The following is a 20,658-nucleotide window of genomic DNA, read 5'->3' on the forward strand; positions in this document are numbered from 1 at the left end:
AATTCAAGAAATTCATCATTTGGCCATTATTGCTAGAGAGAAGAGCACAGGTGCTCAAGGGAGATTTCTTCACCATTTTAGATTGCTTGTTTACTTCATACTCCTTTCCATTATTCAATCAAGAAAGCTTAAATGTTCCTACGCTTTTATAAATTAGTGGTTCCCCCGATGGATTCCCTAACTTTACTATAGCAAAATGAAATCCTTGTTGCATGACAAATTAAATAAAATGATTTGACATAGCGAAGCTTCATTCAGTAAACATAAGCCAACTAGGGAGAGTCCTATATCCAAAATGACAATATAGAAATCCTCGCAAGTGAAATGTTGGAATGATGGTACTACATTCTGGGACTTATGGCCATTTTCTTCCAAAAGAAAGTATCTGGAAAACATTACTGGGTTTTAAACAATATGAATTCTGAAGAAATGCCACTAGTTGAAGAAAAAAATTGACAGGAACATAAATACAACTGGACAATAGGACCCCAAACACAGATAGAGCAAGAGAATTAGATCTCATTTTATTCTCTGTTGAAATTCCTCTGTCACAGATTTGCTCACAACTAATCAGATGCCGATGATTGCACGGACAAATGATTCTCATCAGAAATCAAAGTATGAACATCCATTTTGAACCAGATGGTGATATTTCTGGATATTATTTATAATTCAGATTTTTAAAAAACACAAATTTAAACTGGAGGTGCAGGGAATGGGAACTACAGCACCAGAACAGATAATGGAGTGGTGTCTTTGTACAAAGTCAGGAATCAAATATTGAGCATGGTGGGACTAATATTCTGGGTTATGTGTATTTCAATGCAAGGAATATTGTAGGAAAGGCAGATGAACGAAGAGCATGGATCAGCATGGGGAAGTATGACATTTTAGCCATTAGCGATACTTGGTTGCGGAAGGGGCAGCACTGGCAACTCAATGCTCTGGAATTCCACTGTTTTAGATGTAATAGAGTGGGAGGGATTAAATGGGGAGGAGCAGCATTACTAATCTGGACAGTTGTCTTGTCAGGACAGACTGGAGAGCTTGTCTACTGAGGCTTTATGGGTAGAAATGAGGAATAAGAGAGGCATGACCATGTTAATGGGATTATGTTATAAACCAACTAACAGTCAACAGGTTTTAGATGAGCAAACTTGTAGAGAGATTGCAGACTGTTCCAAAAAATATAAGGTTGTGATAGTAGTTGATTTTAACTTTCCACATATTGACTGAAACTCCCATACTGTAAAAGGGCTGGATGGGAAAGAAATTGTCAATGTGTTCAGGGAAGTTTCCATGATCGGTACATAGAAGTCCCCACTACAGAGAGTGTGATACTAAATCTCCTATAAGGGAATGAAATGGGGTAGCTGACGGTAGAGTAGAGCTACTAGGACTTGATGTTTCAATCCCTATGGTAAGTCGGCACTCTCGATGTTCGCAGTGGGTTTGGAGTGCTGACAAGGAGGGAGGGTAGGTACGTCATCGGGGTCATCAGGTGGGCACCCTCCTTCTTTGACGTTTCGTTGATAAGCCCACAACATCTCCAGAGGGCTCAACGGTGCTACCTGGCGTCCCAGATACAACCCCCTCAGTTCCATACCCTCCTGTCTTCATCTTACACCCTAGTTGTTGTTTTTGTTTTTAATCCAAATCCAATTGCTGCTTTCTTCTGTCGTTTAGGAGAAACTTTGCACCTAGTGAGCATAATGCTGTTACTTTCAAGGCAGTTATGGAAAAGGAAAGATCTGGTCCGCAGGTTGAGATTCTAAATTGGAGAAAAGCCAATTTTAATGGTATCAGAAAGGATCTGGTGAGAGTGCATAGGGACAGGTTGTTTTCTGGCAAAGGTGTACTTGGTAAGTGGGAGGCCTTCAAAAGTGAAATTTTGAGATTACAGAGTTTGTATGTTCCTGTCAGAATGAAAGACAATTATAACAGGTATGGGGACCTTGATTTTTGAGAGATATTGAAACTCTGGTTAAGAAAATGAAGGAGATACATTGCTGGTATGGGCAGGCAGGAACAAATGAGCTACTTGAGGAATATAATGTAAGGGGAGATATAAAAAGGAAATCAGGAGGACTTAAAGAAAATATGAGGTTACTCTAGCAGACAAGGTAAAAAAGAATCCCAAGGGCTTTTACAGATATATTAAGAGCAAAAGGATAGCAAGGTTCAACTTTGGTCCTCTATGGAAGATCAGAGTGCTAATCTATGCATAGATCAGAAAGAGAAAGGGGGAAGATCTTAAATGTATTTTTGCATCTGTACTTACCTGGACACAGAGTCTATAGGTGTAAGGCAACGTAGCAGCCAGGTCATGGACCCTATACAGATTACGGAAGAGGAGGTGTTTGCTGTCTTGAGGCAAATTAGGGTGGATAAATCTGACAAGGTGTTCCCTTGGACCCTGTGGGAGGCCAGTGCAGAAATTGCAAGGGCCCTAACAGAGATTTTTAAAACATCACTAGACAACCAGGTGACTCCTTGGGGCACCTTTTGAGAGAAAGGTAGTGCAGTGTGATGTGATGTGCTTTGGAAATTAAAGAAGAAGAACTCAGTTTATTAAAGAAGAAAGACGCGTAGCAAGACAAATATTGCTCCTCCTTGTTTAACGAAGGACACTTTTTATGACCACATTTCTGGTTGATCTGCCACCCTTCAGGAATATTCTAATGTTTTCATGTCTTTTTCCCCAGATGAAAGCCACATACAGCTGACCATGCTGGAATACTGGTTTCTCCAGATAAGTCAACACATTCTCCATGGTTTGGCCTTGCGCCTTATGTATAGTCATAGCAAAGCATGACTGTATCGGGAACTGGCTCTGCTGAAGAGGGACATCTTCCCCTTCTGATAAACTGAGAGTAATTCTTGGGATCATGACAATCTCATTTTTGAATGCACCAATGTTTATCTTTGCTACGATGAGATTGTCGTGCAGTTCTTCCACCATCATTCACGTTCCATTGCAAAGGCTTGGTGGATCCATGTTCCTCATTGAAATAATGGGAGATCCCCTCTTCAATTCCAGTTTATGTGGTGGCAATCCAGAGAGTTCAACAGAATCAAGGAATTCTGTAGGAAAGAAAGTGGCGTTAGCTCCTTCACTTACAGCACTGAAGGAGCAGTATTCTTTTATGATTCCAGGGAAGTGTCTAATGCATGTGAAGTTTATTTTTTGCATCATTTCATTAAGAGTAATCAAGATAGAATTCTTCGAGAAGAGTTCTGCAGGATTGTCTAATGTCGGGTAGATGAAATCAATGCATTCTTCCATAGTTGTTGCTGGCAGAATCATATCTTCAGGTAACTTGATTTCATTGTTTTCATTTTTCTCAATCTTGTCTTCTCCAATATCCAATAAGAACTGAGAATATCGTCCTTCTCCCTCACTCAATCACATGTTTCTCTTCAATTGAAACTTGATGAAGCTTCTCCATAAGTATGATTTTTTAATGCATGAATTCTCCACATCAGCACCAGTTCAGCGTTTCACAACTGCTAAAAGCTGACAGAAATCGCCACAGCAAATGGTTAAAATACCCCCGAAGGCCTCATTCTTGCCGCATACATCACGAAGATTGCGGTCCACGGCTTCAAAGCTCTCCCTCCCAATCATGGAGCACTCATCCCAGACAATAAGCTTCGCATTTTGGAGTAAATTTGCAGTATTGGTGTTTTTATCGATGTTACAAAGGGCATCCTCATTGACTTTGAGGGATATTTTGAATCGTGAATGCACTGTCCTACTACCAGGCACCTCTGTCTCTTCCTCTCTCCTCCTTCTCTGCCTGTTTTTGTCATTCTGGAGACGTGCAGCCCTTTCATCCTTCGTCTCTTCATCTCTTTTACTATTTGTTCTTTCTCTCTGATCCTGGAGTCGTGTGGCCCTGGCCTGATGGATTCTTGTTCTCACCTCCGTCTGTGCCTATTGTTGTCATTTTGGAGATGTGCATGCCTGTCCTCCTCTGTCTCGTCTTCTCTCATCTTTTTTGTCCTGACTCTTTGATCCTGGAGTTGTGCGGCCCAGGCCTCATCTGATTATTGTTCTCTCCCTTTCCTTGCCGCTTCCCGACAATGTTTGGCGTCATCTCTTGACCATAATGTCCACCTTCTCTTTCCACACGGCATAATTAGGCTATCCATATATTTTTACCCTAATGCTTGATAGAAGATAGGAAGCAGTAACACCAAAGCCTCCAAGATGCTGTTGTTTCTTGATGACATGGTTGGCGCTCTCCTAAATGGACGTGATAGCCCTGCCCTTTTGCTGCCGTTGGTGTGGTTGCTATGAGCACTGTGAAGCACCGCTGAGGCTGGCCGTGTGCGTGCGTCGGGCTGTGGCATCGCGGTCTCCATGGAAGGTGGAGCCGGCTCTGTGAGCATCGTGAAGCGCTGCTGAAGCTGGCCGTGCGCATGCGTCAGGCTGTGGCGTCCCAATTTCCATGATGGCTGATTGGGTCTCAGGTGAAAGGCAGCCTGTTGATTTTTGGGGAATGAGCAATTTTATATGAATATATAACCCTGAACTTTGCCTGCATCCTGTAAGTTAGCGCATTTTAATTCGATTTAGGCAAAAAAAGTCCTGCTGTAATGCACGGTTTGCGTTAAATGAAAGTCACAAACAGACAAGCAGACAGACAGAGCATGAGAGTTTTAGTAGTATATAGATAGATTAGCCACAGGTGAGGTACCTGAGGACTGGAGGATGACCAATATTCCATTGTTTAAGAAAGGATCTAAGAACAGGACAGAAAATTATAGTCCAGTGAGCCTGACATCAGTAATTGGAAAGCTAATCATCCCCTTGGTAATTACTATGGTAACTTTCCTCAGGTGCAATTACCTCACCAACTCACCCAGTTTGATGATGTAGAAAAATTGGAGGATCACCTGTTTTCAATGAATTTATAAGAATAATTACCCCTTATCTCTTTTAGAGACAACAGTATGGTAGATTTTTGACAGACCAAACCAAAATGAAGACAAATGAGCATTCAAAACAAGTCAGGGAAATGATAACAGAGAAGCACAAACCTGGGGAAGAGTACAGACCATCTCAAAGGCACTGAACATAACTTCGAGCTCAGTGCAGTCCATCGTGAAAAAGTAGAAAAACTATAAAACCATGGCCACACTGTCTAGGTCAAGCTGCCCCTCTAAACTTAGTCACTAGAGAAGAATGACACTTGTAAGCATGGCTACTGTGACGCCAACAGTCACGCTGAGTGAGATGCAGAAGTCAGTGGCCGCAACTGGAGATGAAGTTCATGGCTTGACAATCCTTAAGGCCTTGCACAAAAAGGGCATTTATAGAAGAGTGGCAAGGAACAAGCCTTGGCTAAAAACTTGTCACTAAAGAAGAATCCCAAAGGCTTCTACAGATATATTAAGAGCAAAAGGATAGCAAGGTTCAACCTTGGTCCTCTATGGAAGATCAGAGTGCTAATCTATGCATAGAACTGAAAGAGAAGGGGGAAGATCTTAAATGTATTTTTGCATCTGTACTTACCTGGACACAGAGTCTATAGGTCATGGGCCCTATACAGATTACAAGAGGAGGAGGTGTTTGCTGTCTTGAGGCAAAGTGTCAATTAGAAGATACTGTAAAGATGTGAAATAAGGTCTTGTGGTCAGATGAAACCGAAGTGGAACTTTTTGACCTCAACACTAATATCAGTACATGTGGCTTAAATCTAATACTGTGTATCAGCCAGGTAACACCATCCATACTATAAAGTATGGTGGAGGTAGCTTCATGCTATGGGGATGCTTTTCAGCAGCAAGGACTGGAAATCTGGTCAAGATTGATGGGAAGATGAGCACTGCTAAATAGAGAGATCCTGGATATAAGCTGCTAGCCTCTGCCAGAAAGCTTAAGCTAAGGAGGAAATTTGTCTTTCAGCAGGACAACGACCCAAAGCACACTGCCAGAGCAACCATGGAGTAGCCTCAAATGAAGAAACTGATGTCCTTCAGCAACCCAGTCAGAGCCCTAACCTTAATCTGATCAAACAACTCCACTGTTGTTCCCCAACTAACCTGGCACAGCTTGAGCAACTTTGCAAGGAGGAATGTACAAATCTTGCTCCATCACTTTGTACAAAGCTAATAGAGGCATCCAAAAAGACTACTAGCTATAACACCTGCGAGAGATGGTTCAACTAAGTACGGAGCCAAGGGGAATGAATACTTTTGAACTGCTGACATTTCAGTTTTTTTGAATTTTTAGCTTTTCATGGTTTACATTTTTCCCTATTTTTGGGCTCTACTGCAAAAAAGAAGGAACATGTGATTCACAAATAAAAATCTCAGTTAAGTTGGTCAAAATCCCTGGTTGTAATACTCATTTATATGAACAAAATGTTGAGGGCAGAATACAGTATTTAGATAGACAGGAACTTATTAGTGATAGTCACCACGACTTTGTGCAAGGTAGGTCATGTTTATCCAATCTGAGTTTTTCGAGGAAGTTACCAGGAAAGGTGATAAAAGGAGGACATTGGATGTTGTCCAAATGGGCAAGGCATTTGACTAGGTCCCGCACGGGAGGTTGGTCAACCTGTAACTAGTGGTGTGCCACAGGGATTGGTGCTGGGTCCATTGTTGTTTGTCATCTAGATCAATGTGGTAAACTGGATCAGCAAATTTGTAGATAATATCAGGTTTGGGGGTGTAGTGGACAGCAAGGAAGAGGATCAAAGCTTGCAGCAGAATCTAGGCCAGCTGGAAAAATGGGCTGAAAGATGGCAGATGCAATTTAATGCAGGTAAGTGTGAGGTATTGCACTTGGGAGGACCAACCAGGGTAGATGTCACGTAATGAGTGGTAGGGACTGAGGAGTGCAGTGGAACAAAGGGATCTATGACTACGGTTGCATAACTCCTTGAAAGTGGTGTCACAGATAAATGGGGTCGTAAAGAAAGCTTTCGGCTCATTGGCCTTCATAAATCAATGTATTGAGTACAGAGATGGGATGTTATATTGAAATTGTATACGAGGTCAGTGAGGCCTAACTTGGAGTATTGTGTGTAATTTTGGTCAATCTAACTACAAGAAAGATATCAATAAGATTGAAAAGTGCAGAGAAAATTTACGGGGATGCTGCCTGGACTTGAAGACCAGAGTGACAGGGAAAGATTGAACAGATTCAGACTTTATTCCCTCAAGTGTAGATAAATAAGAGGAGATTTGATAGAGGTGTATAAAATTATGGGGGGTATAGATAGAGTAAATATAAGCAGGCTTTTTCCGCTGAGGTTGGGTGAGACTATAATTAAAGGTTATAGGTTAGGATGAAATGTTTAAAGGGAACACAATGGGGAACGTTTTCCACACAGAAGTTTGTGAGAGTGTGGAACGAGCTGCCAATGAACCTGGGGGATATGGGTTCAATTTCAACATTTAAGAGAAATTTGCATAGATACATGGATGGAAGGGGTATGGAGGACTATGGTCCAGGTACAGGTCAATGGGACTACACAAATTAATGTTTCAGCATAGACTAGATGGGCCTAAGGGCCTGTTTTTGGTTGTAGTGTTCTATGATTCTGCGTTGCAAAGGCATGGAGTAATTCAAATTAGTCTGACACACCTGTTAATAGACATATTCGCTTTGGAAAGAAAGCAGCACAAATTCTCCAGGGTGTTAAATAAATCAGAGGTGTTCTCCAAAATATAGAATATCAAGGGGTGAAGTAAATGAAATTTTCAGATTTTGAATAAGTTGACATACTAGGTTAGAGAGAAACCTTTCCATTTTTGAAAGCAAATTCAGTCAACATTTTTGAAAGTGAAAATTGGATAAATACTTAAGAACAAAAAAGATGATGAATCAGATCAAGTAGATTGCCAGCATGAACTATGGCCCTGATAGTTTATTTTGGTACTCAATGATTCATTGGTGAGAGAATCTAGATCAAGAGGAAATTAAATCATAGCAAATATTTTTCATAACTGCATCAAATTGTACAAGTTGTAGTTGATAAGTTGTAGTTGTAGTTGTATTAACAGAACATGATAATTGTATTGAAGTTCAAATGCTAAGCTTATTCTAGCCATGCAGAAATTTCCCTACATGGGCATGGAATCCATAAGCAGAAGAATTTATTTTCATACTATATCATTTCAACTCCATGAATTTATAGCAAATTGTAAAAAATTAATTTGCAGCACTAGTTTATGCAATATGCAGGGTCGATAATACCCTTGTGCAACTTAAAAAATGAGGAACAGAACCTTCATTGCAGTAAAGGGAGACAGAAATTTGTATCCCGTCATAAATGATAACACAACTCATGTAGTGAGTTGTAATAACATTCTAGACCAGAATTTGAATCCCAGACCATTGAATCACCAGAGAGTTAGTGTCCACTACTGTAAACAGAAAATATAATTTACTTATAAGCCTGAATACCAATTCTGCTAAAAGTCATTAACAATTTTCAATTTACATACTCTGAAAGGCTCTTCTCTACTTCTCTAACTTCAGGTATTATAGTCTCTGCTTCAAAGATGTTTCGAGGCTGGAATTTACGATCTTGGTAATCATATAGCATAATAAGTACGAGACTCGTCAAGTCAACGGACTGGGGAAAAAGAGCAAAATATTAATTACATTAAACAGAAATTATGTTAGTATTCTTGATAACTGGCTTCTAGACAATCAATTTTAACAATTTCATATGGTTTTGCATAACCACTACCATAACAACACAAAAATCTGGAACAAAATCAAAATAAGATGTTTGTGTTAACATGGCAAGTGGCAAACTTACTGCCACGTCTATCACATGATGTCAGAGTCCTCAACCACCACCGTACCTCCAAATAAGAAATGCTGGTGAACGCAGCAGGCCAGACAGCCTGGCCTGCTGCGTTCACCAGCATTTTTTATGTGTGTTGCTTGAATTTCCAGCATCTGCAGATTTCCTCGTGTTACTGTACCTCCAAGTTAGCATTGATTTTAAAATGTAATACTTAGTGAAAAAAGCCCACTGCAGTAAATGCATTCCTCTTTGGATTTAAAAGAATGAAGCAATCTCTCAGGAATATTTATTACCACAATGACAACCTCCAGTCCAGAGTACATCGAAACAGTTCCCCAAGCTATTCATGAAAAAACATCAGCTGCCCTTACTCAGTCCAGAGCAACCCATGTCATTAGAGTGAAAAAAGCAGAAAGATAGATAAAAGTCAGTGTATTCAAACTATCATTTAGCAAACTATCCAAACAATCAAGTGGTAATCATACCAGTTAGTTAGTTAATTGGTCATTGTAAATTGTCCTGAAATTAGGCTCGGGTTAAATACGTGGATTGCTAGGCAGTACCGGAATGGCCTGTTCTGTGCTGTATCTCTAACTAACTAAATAAATAAGTAGATCAAAATACTACAGAAATCTGAAATTAAAACAAAAGATGCTGGAAGACAGCACCTGTGGATAGGGTAACAATAAATGTTTAAGTTCCAGGACACTTCAGCATGGGTCAGAAACATGTTTTCAACTTTTAAGCTTTGTTCCTTTCTGTGGGGATGGTAAAGTGTTTGACAAAATCAAATACTTTTATCAATAAAAATAATCTACTTTCTGCCTCTGTTTAGCATAAATAAATTGAAAATTGTTAATCACATATGAGCACCACCTATGAAGTCACCACCAAAATTTTTAAATTCTATCTAAATTATCAAAGTACATATATGTCACCATATACTACTCTGAAATATTTTTCTTGCAAAAGAAATTTGATTCTTTTCTTAGATACAAAGAAACACAATAGAAACTACTTCCTCTTCTTCTTTTAAATATGCTTCTTCTCCAGAACCGCATTCGATTGCAGTCTCTAATTTCCATTCTGATTGTACATTTTTGGGCTGACTGAGTGATCGAACACTTTTGCTATCTCCTGGGGAATTCAGTGAGGTTGAGAGAGGAGAGTGCAGCCATCATTTCTAATGGCGGGATGTGTACCAATGGTCGGCTCCATTACTCCTCATCGATTAAAGCATCGAGCAAGATTGAAATTGATGAAAATGAGAGTGTAACTTGAGCGGGTGTTCAGCACCATCTGCTTGTATTTGACTAGTCTCCCTCTCACTGTTGCCGGAGGAAGGTACAGGATTCTTAGGTTTAATCACTGTAGCAGTGTGGCTAGTGGCTATGGGACTCTGTAGTTTGATGTTTAATATCCTCAGTGCTGAACCAGACTTGCTTTTGGAGCACTCTCTGGTTCATATTTCATGTGTTTCTGGTTACTCTTTTGGCTACTTGTTCAATTTAATTCAGGCACTTTGGCGCAGAGCTGATTTTCCAGCTATGGGCTGCAGTCCATGACACAGCACTAAACTGAACTGACTCAGCGGCTGCCAATCCACTGGACAATTTTCAGAGACCCTGCAGTTTGATGTATAATATTCTGTGTGTTAATTGCTCGCTTTTTGCTGTTTGTATGATTTGTTTTTTTTTTTGCGTGTTGGGTATTTGATGTTTTAATGGGTTTCACGGTGTTTCTCTGTTTCATGACTGCCTGCGGGAGGACAAATCTCAGGGCTGTATGCTGTATGAAATACTGTGCAAGAGGCTTAGGCACATACAAAAAGTCTTAGGCTGCCTAAGACTTTTGCACAGTACTGAACGTGTCAACGTGGAATGGAAAGCGAGGTTGTAAATCTAGCAGGAGCATAGGATACTGGGAATGGTGCAGAAGGAGTGCTGTGGGTGGACTGTGAAACAGGTGGCAGAGAAGGAGTGTCAGGGGCAGGAGTTGGCACAGGTGCAGACAAACGCCACCCTGAGATACCAGGCAAGTCATTTGATTCCAGACAATTGGTTTTTTGATCATTACAAAATGTCTCCAGTGCTACCCATTCCCTCCCCTCACCCTTCCCCTTTTCCCAACCATGATTTCCCTCTCCCTGCCCCTTCCCACTCTCAGTCCACAATCAGGTTCAGGTTTATGTCATGATTTTTTTTGGTGGCAGCAGAAAACTGCAATACATAAAGTTACCACAGCACGGTGCAAAATGCTAAGCCTCCCTAGCTATGTCTATATGTGCCTTGGACTTTTGGACAGTATTGTACATACTTTGATAAATGTACTTTGAACGTTGAATCAATAAAAAACTACACACGATAGAGACAAACAACCAATGTGCAAAAGACAGGAAACTGCAAATACAAAGAGGAAAAAATACACAATAATAATAATAAATAAATAAGCAATAAATATCAGGAACACAAGTTGTAGAGTCCTAAAAGTGAGTCCATAGGTTGTGCAAACAGTTCAGTGTTGGGGTGAGTACAATTGAGTGAAGTTATCCCCACTGGTTCAAGGGCCGAATGGCTAAGGGGTGTTAGAAAGTTCGTGAACCTTGTCAACTTGTCTGTTTCTGCATAGATATGACCTAAGGTGAGATCAGATCTTCACACAAGTCCTAAGACTAGATAAAGAGAACCCAATTAAATAAATAACACAATAAACATTCCATTTGTTTTGAGAAAAATTATCCAATAATACATTCATTTGTTGGAAAAAAATATGTGAACCTCTGGGGTAATGCTATTTGGAGTCAGGTGTTCCAATCAATGAGATGAGATTTGAGGTGTGGGTTGTAGAGGTGTCCTGCCCTATAAAAAAGACACATAAAGTCAGCTTACTGACAGAGACTGCTCTTCGTAAGAAAGATCTGTTTATGTGCACCATGCAGCGACCAAAACAACTTTCAGAGGACCTTAGAAGAAGAATTGTAGAGATGCATGAAGCTGGAAAAGGCCACAAAAGCAATTCTAAAGACTCGAGTGTTCATCAGTCCACAGTAAGAGAAATTGTCTACAAATATCACACCAAGCGCATAACGTGCAATGCTGAAGGAGGTGAAAAAGAACCCAAGGGTAACAGCAGAAGACCTGCAGAAATCTCTAGAAATTGCTAAAGTTCATGTGTCCACTATAAGAAAAACACTGAACAAGAATGGTGTTCATAGAAGGACACCATGGAAGAAACCACTGCTCTTCAACAAAACATGGCTCCACATCTCAACTTTGCAAAAGGCCACCTGGATGTTCTGCAATGCTTCTGGGACAAAGTTCTGTGGCCAGATGAGACAAAAGTTGAACTTCTTGGCAGAAATGCACATTGCTATGTTTGGATACAAAAAGGCACTGCACACCAACATCAAAACCTCATTCCAACTGTGAAGTATGGTAGAATGCGCATCATGGTTTAGGACTACTTTGCTGCCGCAGGACCTGGACAGCTTGCAATCACTGAGGAAACAATTAATTCAAAATTGTATCAAGAAATTCTACAGGAGTATGTCAGGGTAGCAGTCCGTCACCTGGAGCTTAATAGAAGTCGGAAAATGCAACAAGACATTGATCCGAAAGATAAGAGTAAACCAACAACAGAATGGTTAATAAAAAGAAAATTAATGTTTTGGGTTGGCCAAGTCAAAGTCCTGACCTTAATCCTATAGAAATGTCGTGGAAGGACCCAAAGCAAGCAGTTCGTGCAAGGAGGCCCACCAATATCTCAGAATTGAAGCAGTTTCGTAAGGAGGAATGGCCTAAAGTTCCTCCAAACCGATGTGCAGGACTGATCAACAGTTACTGTAAGTGCATGGTTGAACTTATTGCTGTATAAGGGGGTCACACCATTTAATGAAAGCAAAGGCTCACATACTTCTTCCAACAAATACTTGTAATATTGGATCTTTTTTTTCAATAAATAAATGAACCAAGTATAATATTTTTTGCATTTTTTAAAATTGGGTTCTCTTTATCCAGTTTTAGGACTTGCATGAAGATCTGATCACAATTTAGGTTATATTTATGCAGAAATAGGGAAAATTCTACAGGGTTCACAAACTTTCTGGCACCACTGTAACTGTTCCTGAACATTGGAAACACCATTGCCCTTGAAAGGAAAAGCCTACAACAAAATTAGTGGATACAGCCCAGTCCCTCCCTATTGAGGCCTTTAGTGGGTAAAGCCCTCCCCACCACTGAGTACATCTACAAAGAACGCTGTCACAATAAAAGCAGCATCCATCAAAAGATGCCCACCATGCTCTCTTCTCACTGGTACAGAAGACTCAGGACCTGCACCACCATACTTTGAAAACTTATTCCCCACCAGCCTGACAAGTGCATTTCAGTTTTCGATCAGTTAAAATTTTTTCAAAAAATTATGCACTACAATGAATTATCCCAGAGATTTCCAAAATTTTAATATTGCACTTACCATTTGAGATTTATCAATCTCCTGCCTAACCTTACTAGCCTAGGTTTAATACTTTAATCTTGAATGCTTCCTACTTTTATTTGACAATGTTAACTGACTCCTGAAAACATGCAGGACTTCACGTTTCAATGTTCAATTTAGCTTGCTTAAAATACTTGTGCTGACAAACCTTATAATTGCCCCCTCCCTACTGTCATCATGTGAACAAAACCCAAGCAACACACACAAAGTGCTGGAGGACCTCGGCAGGCCAGGCAGCATCGATGGGAAAAAGTATAGTCGACGCTTTGGGCCGAAACCCTTCGGCAGGACTGGGGAAAGAAACCTGAGGAGTAGATTTAAAAAGTGGGGGGAGGAGTGAGAAAACCTCCAGGTGATAGGTGAAACCTGGAGGGAGAGGGATGAAATAAAGAGCTGGGAAGTTGATTGGTGAAAGAGACAGAAGGCCATGGAAGAAAGAAAAAGGGGAGGGGGAGGAGCACCAGAGGAATGTGATGAGCGGGCAAGGCGATAAGGTGAGAGAGGGAAAAGGGCATTACTAGAAGTCTGAGAAATCAATGCTCATGTCAGCAGGTTGGAGACTACCCAAACGGAATACAAGGTGTTGTTCCTCCATCCAAAGTGTGGCCTCATCATGACAGTAGAGGAGACCGTGGATGGACATATCATAATGGGAATGGGAAGTGGAATTAAAATGAGTGGCCACTGGGAGATCCCGCTTGTTCTGGCGGACGGAGCGTAGACGCTCGGCGAAGCGGACTCCCAATCTACGTCAGGTCTCACCGATATACAAGAGGCCACACCAGGAGAACCGAACACAGTAAATGACTCCCAACTGGACTACTTTTCAATAGATACTGCCTGGCCTGCTGAGTTCCTCCAGCAATTTGTGTGTGTTGCGCGGATCTCCAGCATCTGCAGATTTTTTCTTGTTTGTGAACAAACCCCAAGAATCACTTAACTCCGTTCACAATCAACACATTTGTTTTAAGTTAGTAGAGATTTAAACTTTTATCCAACATTCGTTCACATTTTCTTTCACTTCGTGTTACTGATAACTTCATATCCACATTGATCAGCTTACACACACTATCAGCTTTTCACTCATGCAATGAGAGGGTTAAAAGCAGATCTTTTTATTCAAAATTGTCAGTCCACAGTCTCCACAGTGAGCAGATATGTTAATCAGGAAGATAAGTAAAACAAAAGATCTTGATTCATAGGGTCCTTGAGGCTGTGAAGCATGCAGCCATGAAACATTAAGAAATGTGAAATGACAAGATCACTTGTTTTTCTCCTGGAGACAAGTGAGAATGGTTCAGCTGACAATGTAAATTTCAATAAGTTACAGTATTGTATCTGACTGGAATACACTTAGACTGGAAAGGATGTGTGGGTTTTCTGAATTATACAAACGTGAATAGTGAACAAACTCATTGAACTTCTCCTCAAGTTCAAATCATGATCAGTTCCGAGGATCTCTGAGATTTTCCAGACCAGTCATACATTGGAGACCCCAATAAGGACAACACCATGAGGCCATCAGTCATTCCACATTGTTTTGTATATAACTTTCTTATCTTTTATTATAATTCAAATAAATACAGTACCCTGTAGCAACTTTGAAGTGTTTGTTGGTCCTCAGTCATACGAATCCTCAACCTGCTTATTTCCCATTATAACTCATTACTGGCAAAACATCCAACACATTTTTTGGAAAAAAGTACAGTTGACGTTTTGGGCTGAGACCCTTCATCAAGACTGGAGAAAAATAGACAAGAAGTCAGAGTTAGAAGGTGGGAGGAGAGGAGGAAGAAACACAAGGTGATAGGTGAAACCCGGGGGGGGGGGGTGAAGTAAAGAGCTGGGAAGTTGATTGATGAAACAGATACAGGGCTGGAAAAGGGGCAATTTGATAGGATATGACAGAAGGCATGGAAGAAAGAAGAAGGGGAGGAACAGCAGAGGAAGGTGATGGACAGGTAAGGAGATAAGGTGAGAGGGAAATGGGAATAGGGAATGATGGGAGAGGCATTACTGGAAGTTCAAGAAATCAATGTTCATGCCACCAGGTTGAAGGCTACCCAGATGGAATACACGGTGTTGCTCCTCCAATCTGAGTGTGACCTCACTGCAACTGTAGAGGAGGCCATGGACTGGCATGTCGGAATGGGAACAGGAAGTGGAATTAAAATGGATGGCCACTGGGAGTTGCCGCTTTTTCTGGCATGGAGTGAAGCAGTGTCCTAAAGTATATCAGGTCTCACCAATGTACAGGAGGCCACACCAGGAACACCGGCTACAGTATAAGACCCCAACAGACTCACAAGTGAAGTTTTGACTCACCTGGAAGGACTGTTTGGAGCCCTGAATAGCAGTGAGGGAGTGCACTTGTTCTGCTTGCAAGGATAAGTGCCAAGAGGGAGATCAGTGGAGAGGGATGAATGGACAAGGGAATTGCGTAGGGAGCGATCCCTGTGGAAAGCAGAAAGTGGTGGGGGAGGGGAAAGCTGAGTTTGGTGGTGGGATCCCTTTGGGGGTGGCAGAAGTTATGGAGAACTATGTGCTGGACATGGAAGCTGGTGGGCTGATAGGTGAGGACAAGAGGAACCCTATCCCTGGTGGAGTGGCTAGAACTTGGGGTGAGGGCAGACTTGTGCAAAATGGAAGAGATGCAGTTGAGGGCAGCGTTGATGGTGGAGGAAGGGAAGCCCCTTTCTTTGAAGAAGGATGACTGCATTGGTGCTGCTTCCTACACCCATGCAGAGCTTGTCAACTTCATCAACTTTGCCACCCACTTCCACCCTGCCCTCAAATTTACCTGGTCCATTTCTGACACCACCACTCCCCTTTCTCGATTTTTCTCTCTATCTCTGGAGGCAGCTTATCTACTGATGCCCGTTATAAACACACTAACTCTCACAGCTACCTGAACTATACCTTTTCCCACCCTGTTACTTGTAAAAATGCCATTCCCTTCTCTCAATTCCTCTGTCTCTGCCACATCTGCTCTCAGGATGAGGTTTTTCATTCCAGAACAAAGGAGATGTTCTCCTTCTTCATCAACTGTACTCATTTCCATAGATGCTACCTGGCCTGCTAAGTTCCTCCAGCATTTTGTGTGCGTTGCTTGCATTTCCAGCATCTGCAAATTTTCTCTTGTTTGTCATTGGACTACAACACATTTTTGAATTGAATTGTCTTTATTTCTTACATCCTTCACACACGAGTAAAAATCTTTACGTTACATCTCTGTCTAAATGCGCAATGTGCAGTCATAGTAATATATAATAAATAGAACAGTCCATGTAACATAGAAATACACTCAAATCAGCGTGAGTTAATCAGTCTGATCGCCTGGTGGAAGAAGCTGTCATGGAGCCTGTTGGTCCTGGCTTTTATGCTGTGGTACCATTTCCCCGATGGTAGCACCTGTAATAGATTGTGGTTGGAGTGATTCAGGTCTCCAGTGATCCTTCGGGCCCTTTTTACACACCTGTCTTTGTAAATGTCCTGAATCATGGGAAGTTCACAACTACAGATGCTATGGCTGTCTGCACCACTCTCAGCAGAATCCTGCGATTAAGGGAGGTACAGTTTCCATACCAGACAGTGATGCAGCCAGTCAGCATGTTCTCAATTGTGCCCCTGTAGAAAGTTCTTAGGATTTGGGGGCCCATACCAAACTTCCTCAATCATCTGAGGTGAAAGAGGCGCTGTTTTCCCTTTTTCCAGAGCAAGGTAGCACAATCACTTTAACAGTAACAGTAATTGACAGGTGAAGTGGTCAGCTACATGAGCTTGCCTTGTCCTCGTGATAAAGATATACAGAATGTACTGTAAGGAGCCATTCAGACATTGGACAGTTCTGACAATGGAGAGGAATACAAGAGGCCGCAGAGAGTCATGGACTCAGTCAACACCTTCATGGGCACAACCCTCCCCACCATCAAAGATATCTTCAAGAGTGTGGCTGAAGATGCTAGCATTCTATCACTAGGGACCGTCATCGTCCAGCATATGCCTTCTTCTCATTGCTACCACTGAGGAGGTGGCACAGGAGTCTGAAGATATACACTCAATGATTCAGGATATCTATACAATCTATGAAACACATACATACTATTTTGCTGTTCCTTTTCCTTATCATCCCCTCAAAATTAATTACAAAGTTCCAAGACCTACACCTTAATACTTCCTTATGCAAATGGATCCTTGATTTCCTCATCTGCAGACCCCAGTCGGTTTGGATTGGTAACAACAGCTCCTCCAGAATCACAGCTGCACCACAAGGCTGTGTGCTTAGCCCCCCTGCTCTACTCCCTTTATCTCCAATGCCATATACAAGTTTGCTGATGACTCCACTGTCATTGGCCAAATCAGAGATGGTGACAGATCAGCACATAGGAGGGAGATTAAAAATCTGGCTGAGTGGTGGTACAACAACAAACCAGAGGTCCATAAGCCAGTCCTCATCAGGATATCAGAGGTGGACAGGGTCATCAACTTTAGATTCCTCAGTGTTATCATTTCAGAGGATCTGTCCTAGGTCTTGCATGTAACTGCCATTTCAAAGAAGGCACATCAACGCCTCTACTTTCTCAGAAGTTTGCAAAGATTTAGCATGTCTTCTAAAACTTTGACAAACTTCTATAGATGTGAGGTTGACTGGTTGCATTTGGCCTAGTATGGAATAGAAAAAAAACAATAAAAAAGTAGTCCAGCCCCTCACAGGTAAAGTCCTTTGTAGGTTGTCATCTTTTTCACTCTGGTTCCAGAACATAGAACAGTACAGCACGGTACAGGCCCTTCGGCCCATAATGTTGTGCCGACCCTCAAACCCTGCCTCCCATATAAGCCCCCACCTTAAATTCCTCCATATACCTGTCTAGTAGTCTCTTAAACTTCACTAGTGTATCTGCCTCCACCACTGACTCAGGCAGTGCATTCCACGCACCAACCACTCTCTGAGTAAAAACCCTTCCTCTAATATCCTCCTTGAACTTCCCACCCCTTATCTTAAAGCCATGTCCTCTTGTATTGAGCAGTTGTGACCTGGGGCAGAGGCGCTGGCTGTCCACTCTATCTATTCCTCTTAATATCTTATATACCTCTATCATGTCTCCTCTCATCCACCTTCTCTCCAAAGAGTAAAGCCCCAGCTCCCTTAATCTCTGATCATAATGCATACTCTCTAAACCAGGCAGCATCCTGGTAAATCTCCTCTGTACCCCTTCCAATGCTTCCACATCCTTCCTATAGTGAGGCAACCAGAACTGGACACAGTCCTCCAAGTGTGGCCTAACCAGAGTTTTATAGAGCTGCATCATTACCTTGCGACTCTTAAACTCTATCCCTCGACTTATGAAAGCTAACACCCCAGAAGCTTTCTTAACTACCCTATCTACCTGTGAGGCAACTTTCAGGGATCTGTGGACATGTACCCCCAGATCCCTCTGCTCCTCCACACTACCAAGTATCCTGCCATTTATTTTGTACTCTGCCTTGGAGTTTGTCCTTCCAAAGTGTACCACCTCACACTTCTCTGCGTTGAACTCCATCTGCCACTTCTCAGCCCACTTCTGCATCCTATCAATGTCTCTCTGCAATCTTTGACAGTCCTCTACACTATCTACAACACCACCAACCTTTGTGTCATCTGCAAACTTGTCAACCCACCCTTCTACCCCCACATCCAGGTCGTTAATAAAAATCACGAAAAATAGAGGTCCCAGAACAGATCCTTGTGTGACACCACTAGTCACAATCCTCCAATCTGAATGTACTCCCTCCATCACAACCCTCTGCCTTCTGCAGGCAAGACAATTCTGAATCCACCTGGCCAAACTTCCCTGGATCCCATGCCTTCTGACTTTCTGTATAAGCCTACCATGTGGAACCTTGTGAAATCCGTTACTAAAATCCATATAGATCACATCCACTGCACTACCCATATCTATATGCATGGTCACCTCCTCAAAGAACTCTATCAGGCTTGTTAGACACGATCTGCCCTTCACAAAGCCATGCTGACTGTCCCTGATCAGACCATGAACCTCTAAATGCCCAGAGATCCTATCTCTAAGAATCTTTTCCAACAGCTTTCCCACCACAGACGTAAGTCTCGCTGGTCTATAATTATCCGGACTATCCCTACTACCCTTTCAGAACAAGGGGACAACGTTCGCTTCCCTCCAATCCTCCGGTACCATTCCCGTGGACAATGAGGACATGAAGATCCTAGCCAGGGGCTCAGCAATCTCTTCTCTCGCCTCGTGGAGCAGCCTGGGGAATATTCCGTCAGGCCCCGAGGACTTATCCATCCTAATGTATTTTAACAACTCCAACACCTCCTCTCCCTTAATATCAACATGCTCCAGAACATCAACCTCACTCATATTGTCCTCACCATCATCAAGTTCCCTCTCATTGGTGAATACCGAAGAGAAGTATTCATTTAGGACCTCGCTCACTTCCACAGCCTCCAGGCACATCTTCCCACCTTTATCTCTAATTGGCCCTACCTTCACTCCTGTCATCCTTTTTTTTCTTCACATAATTGAAGAATGCCTTGGGGTTTTCCTTTACCCTACTCACTAAGTTCTTCTCATGCCCCCTTCTTGCTCTTCTCAGCCCCTTCTTAAGCTCCTTTCTTGCTTCCCTATGTTCCTCAATAGACCCATCTGATCCTTGCTTCCTTAACCTCATGTATGCTGCCTTCTTCCACCTGACTAGATTTTCCACCTCACTTGTCACCCATGGTTCCTTCACCCTACCATTCTTTATCTTCCTCACCGGGACAAATTTATCCCTAACATCCTGCAAGAGATCTCTAAACATCGACCACATGCCCATAGTACATTTCCCTGCAAAAACATCATTCCAATTCACACCTGCAAGTTCTAGCCTCATAGCCTCATAATTTGCCCTTCCCAATTAAAAATTTTCCTGTCCTCTCTGATTCTATCCTTTTCCATGACAATGCTAAAGGCCAGGGAGCGGTGGTCACTGTCCCCCAGATGCTCACCCACTGAAAGATCTATGACTTGACCTGGTTCATTACCTAGTACTAGATCTAGTACGGCATTCCCCCTAGTCGGCCTGTCCACATACTGTGACAGGAATCCGTCCTGGACACACTTAACAAACTCTGCCCCATCTAAACCCTTGGAACTAATCAGGTGCCAATCAATATTAGGGAAGTTAAAGTCGCTCATGATAACAACCCTGTTATTTTTGCACTTTTCCAGTATCTGCCTCCCAATCTGCTCCTCTGTATCTCTGCTGCTACTAGGGGGCCCATAGAATACCCCCAGTAGAGTAACTGCTCCCTTCCTGTTCCTGATTTCCACCCATACTGACTCAAAAGAGGATCCTGCTACATTACCCACCCTTTCTGTAGCTGTAA

The 20,658-nt window shown here is 42.1% G+C and overlaps 1 protein-coding gene across 1 annotated transcript in view; it reads right to left on the minus strand.

Annotated features, from left to right (window-relative positions):
* The window catches only part of LOC134343441 (putative methyltransferase NSUN7), an 88,674-nt gene that overhangs the window by 27,257 nt on the left and 40,759 nt on the right, over nt 1-20,658 (minus strand). The window contains exon 3 of the mRNA XM_063042144.1: nt 8,467-8,597. Coding sequence (XP_062898214.1) covers nt 8,467-8,597 — 131 coding nt within the window. The remainder of the gene's footprint in view (nt 1-8,466; nt 8,598-20,658) is intronic.

The sequence above is a fragment of the Mobula hypostoma genome, chromosome 3 (genome assembly GCF_963921235.1).
Source record: "Mobula hypostoma chromosome 3, sMobHyp1.1, whole genome shotgun sequence".
In the NCBI taxonomy this organism is placed as follows: Eukaryota; Metazoa; Chordata; class Chondrichthyes; order Myliobatiformes; family Myliobatidae; genus Mobula; species Mobula hypostoma.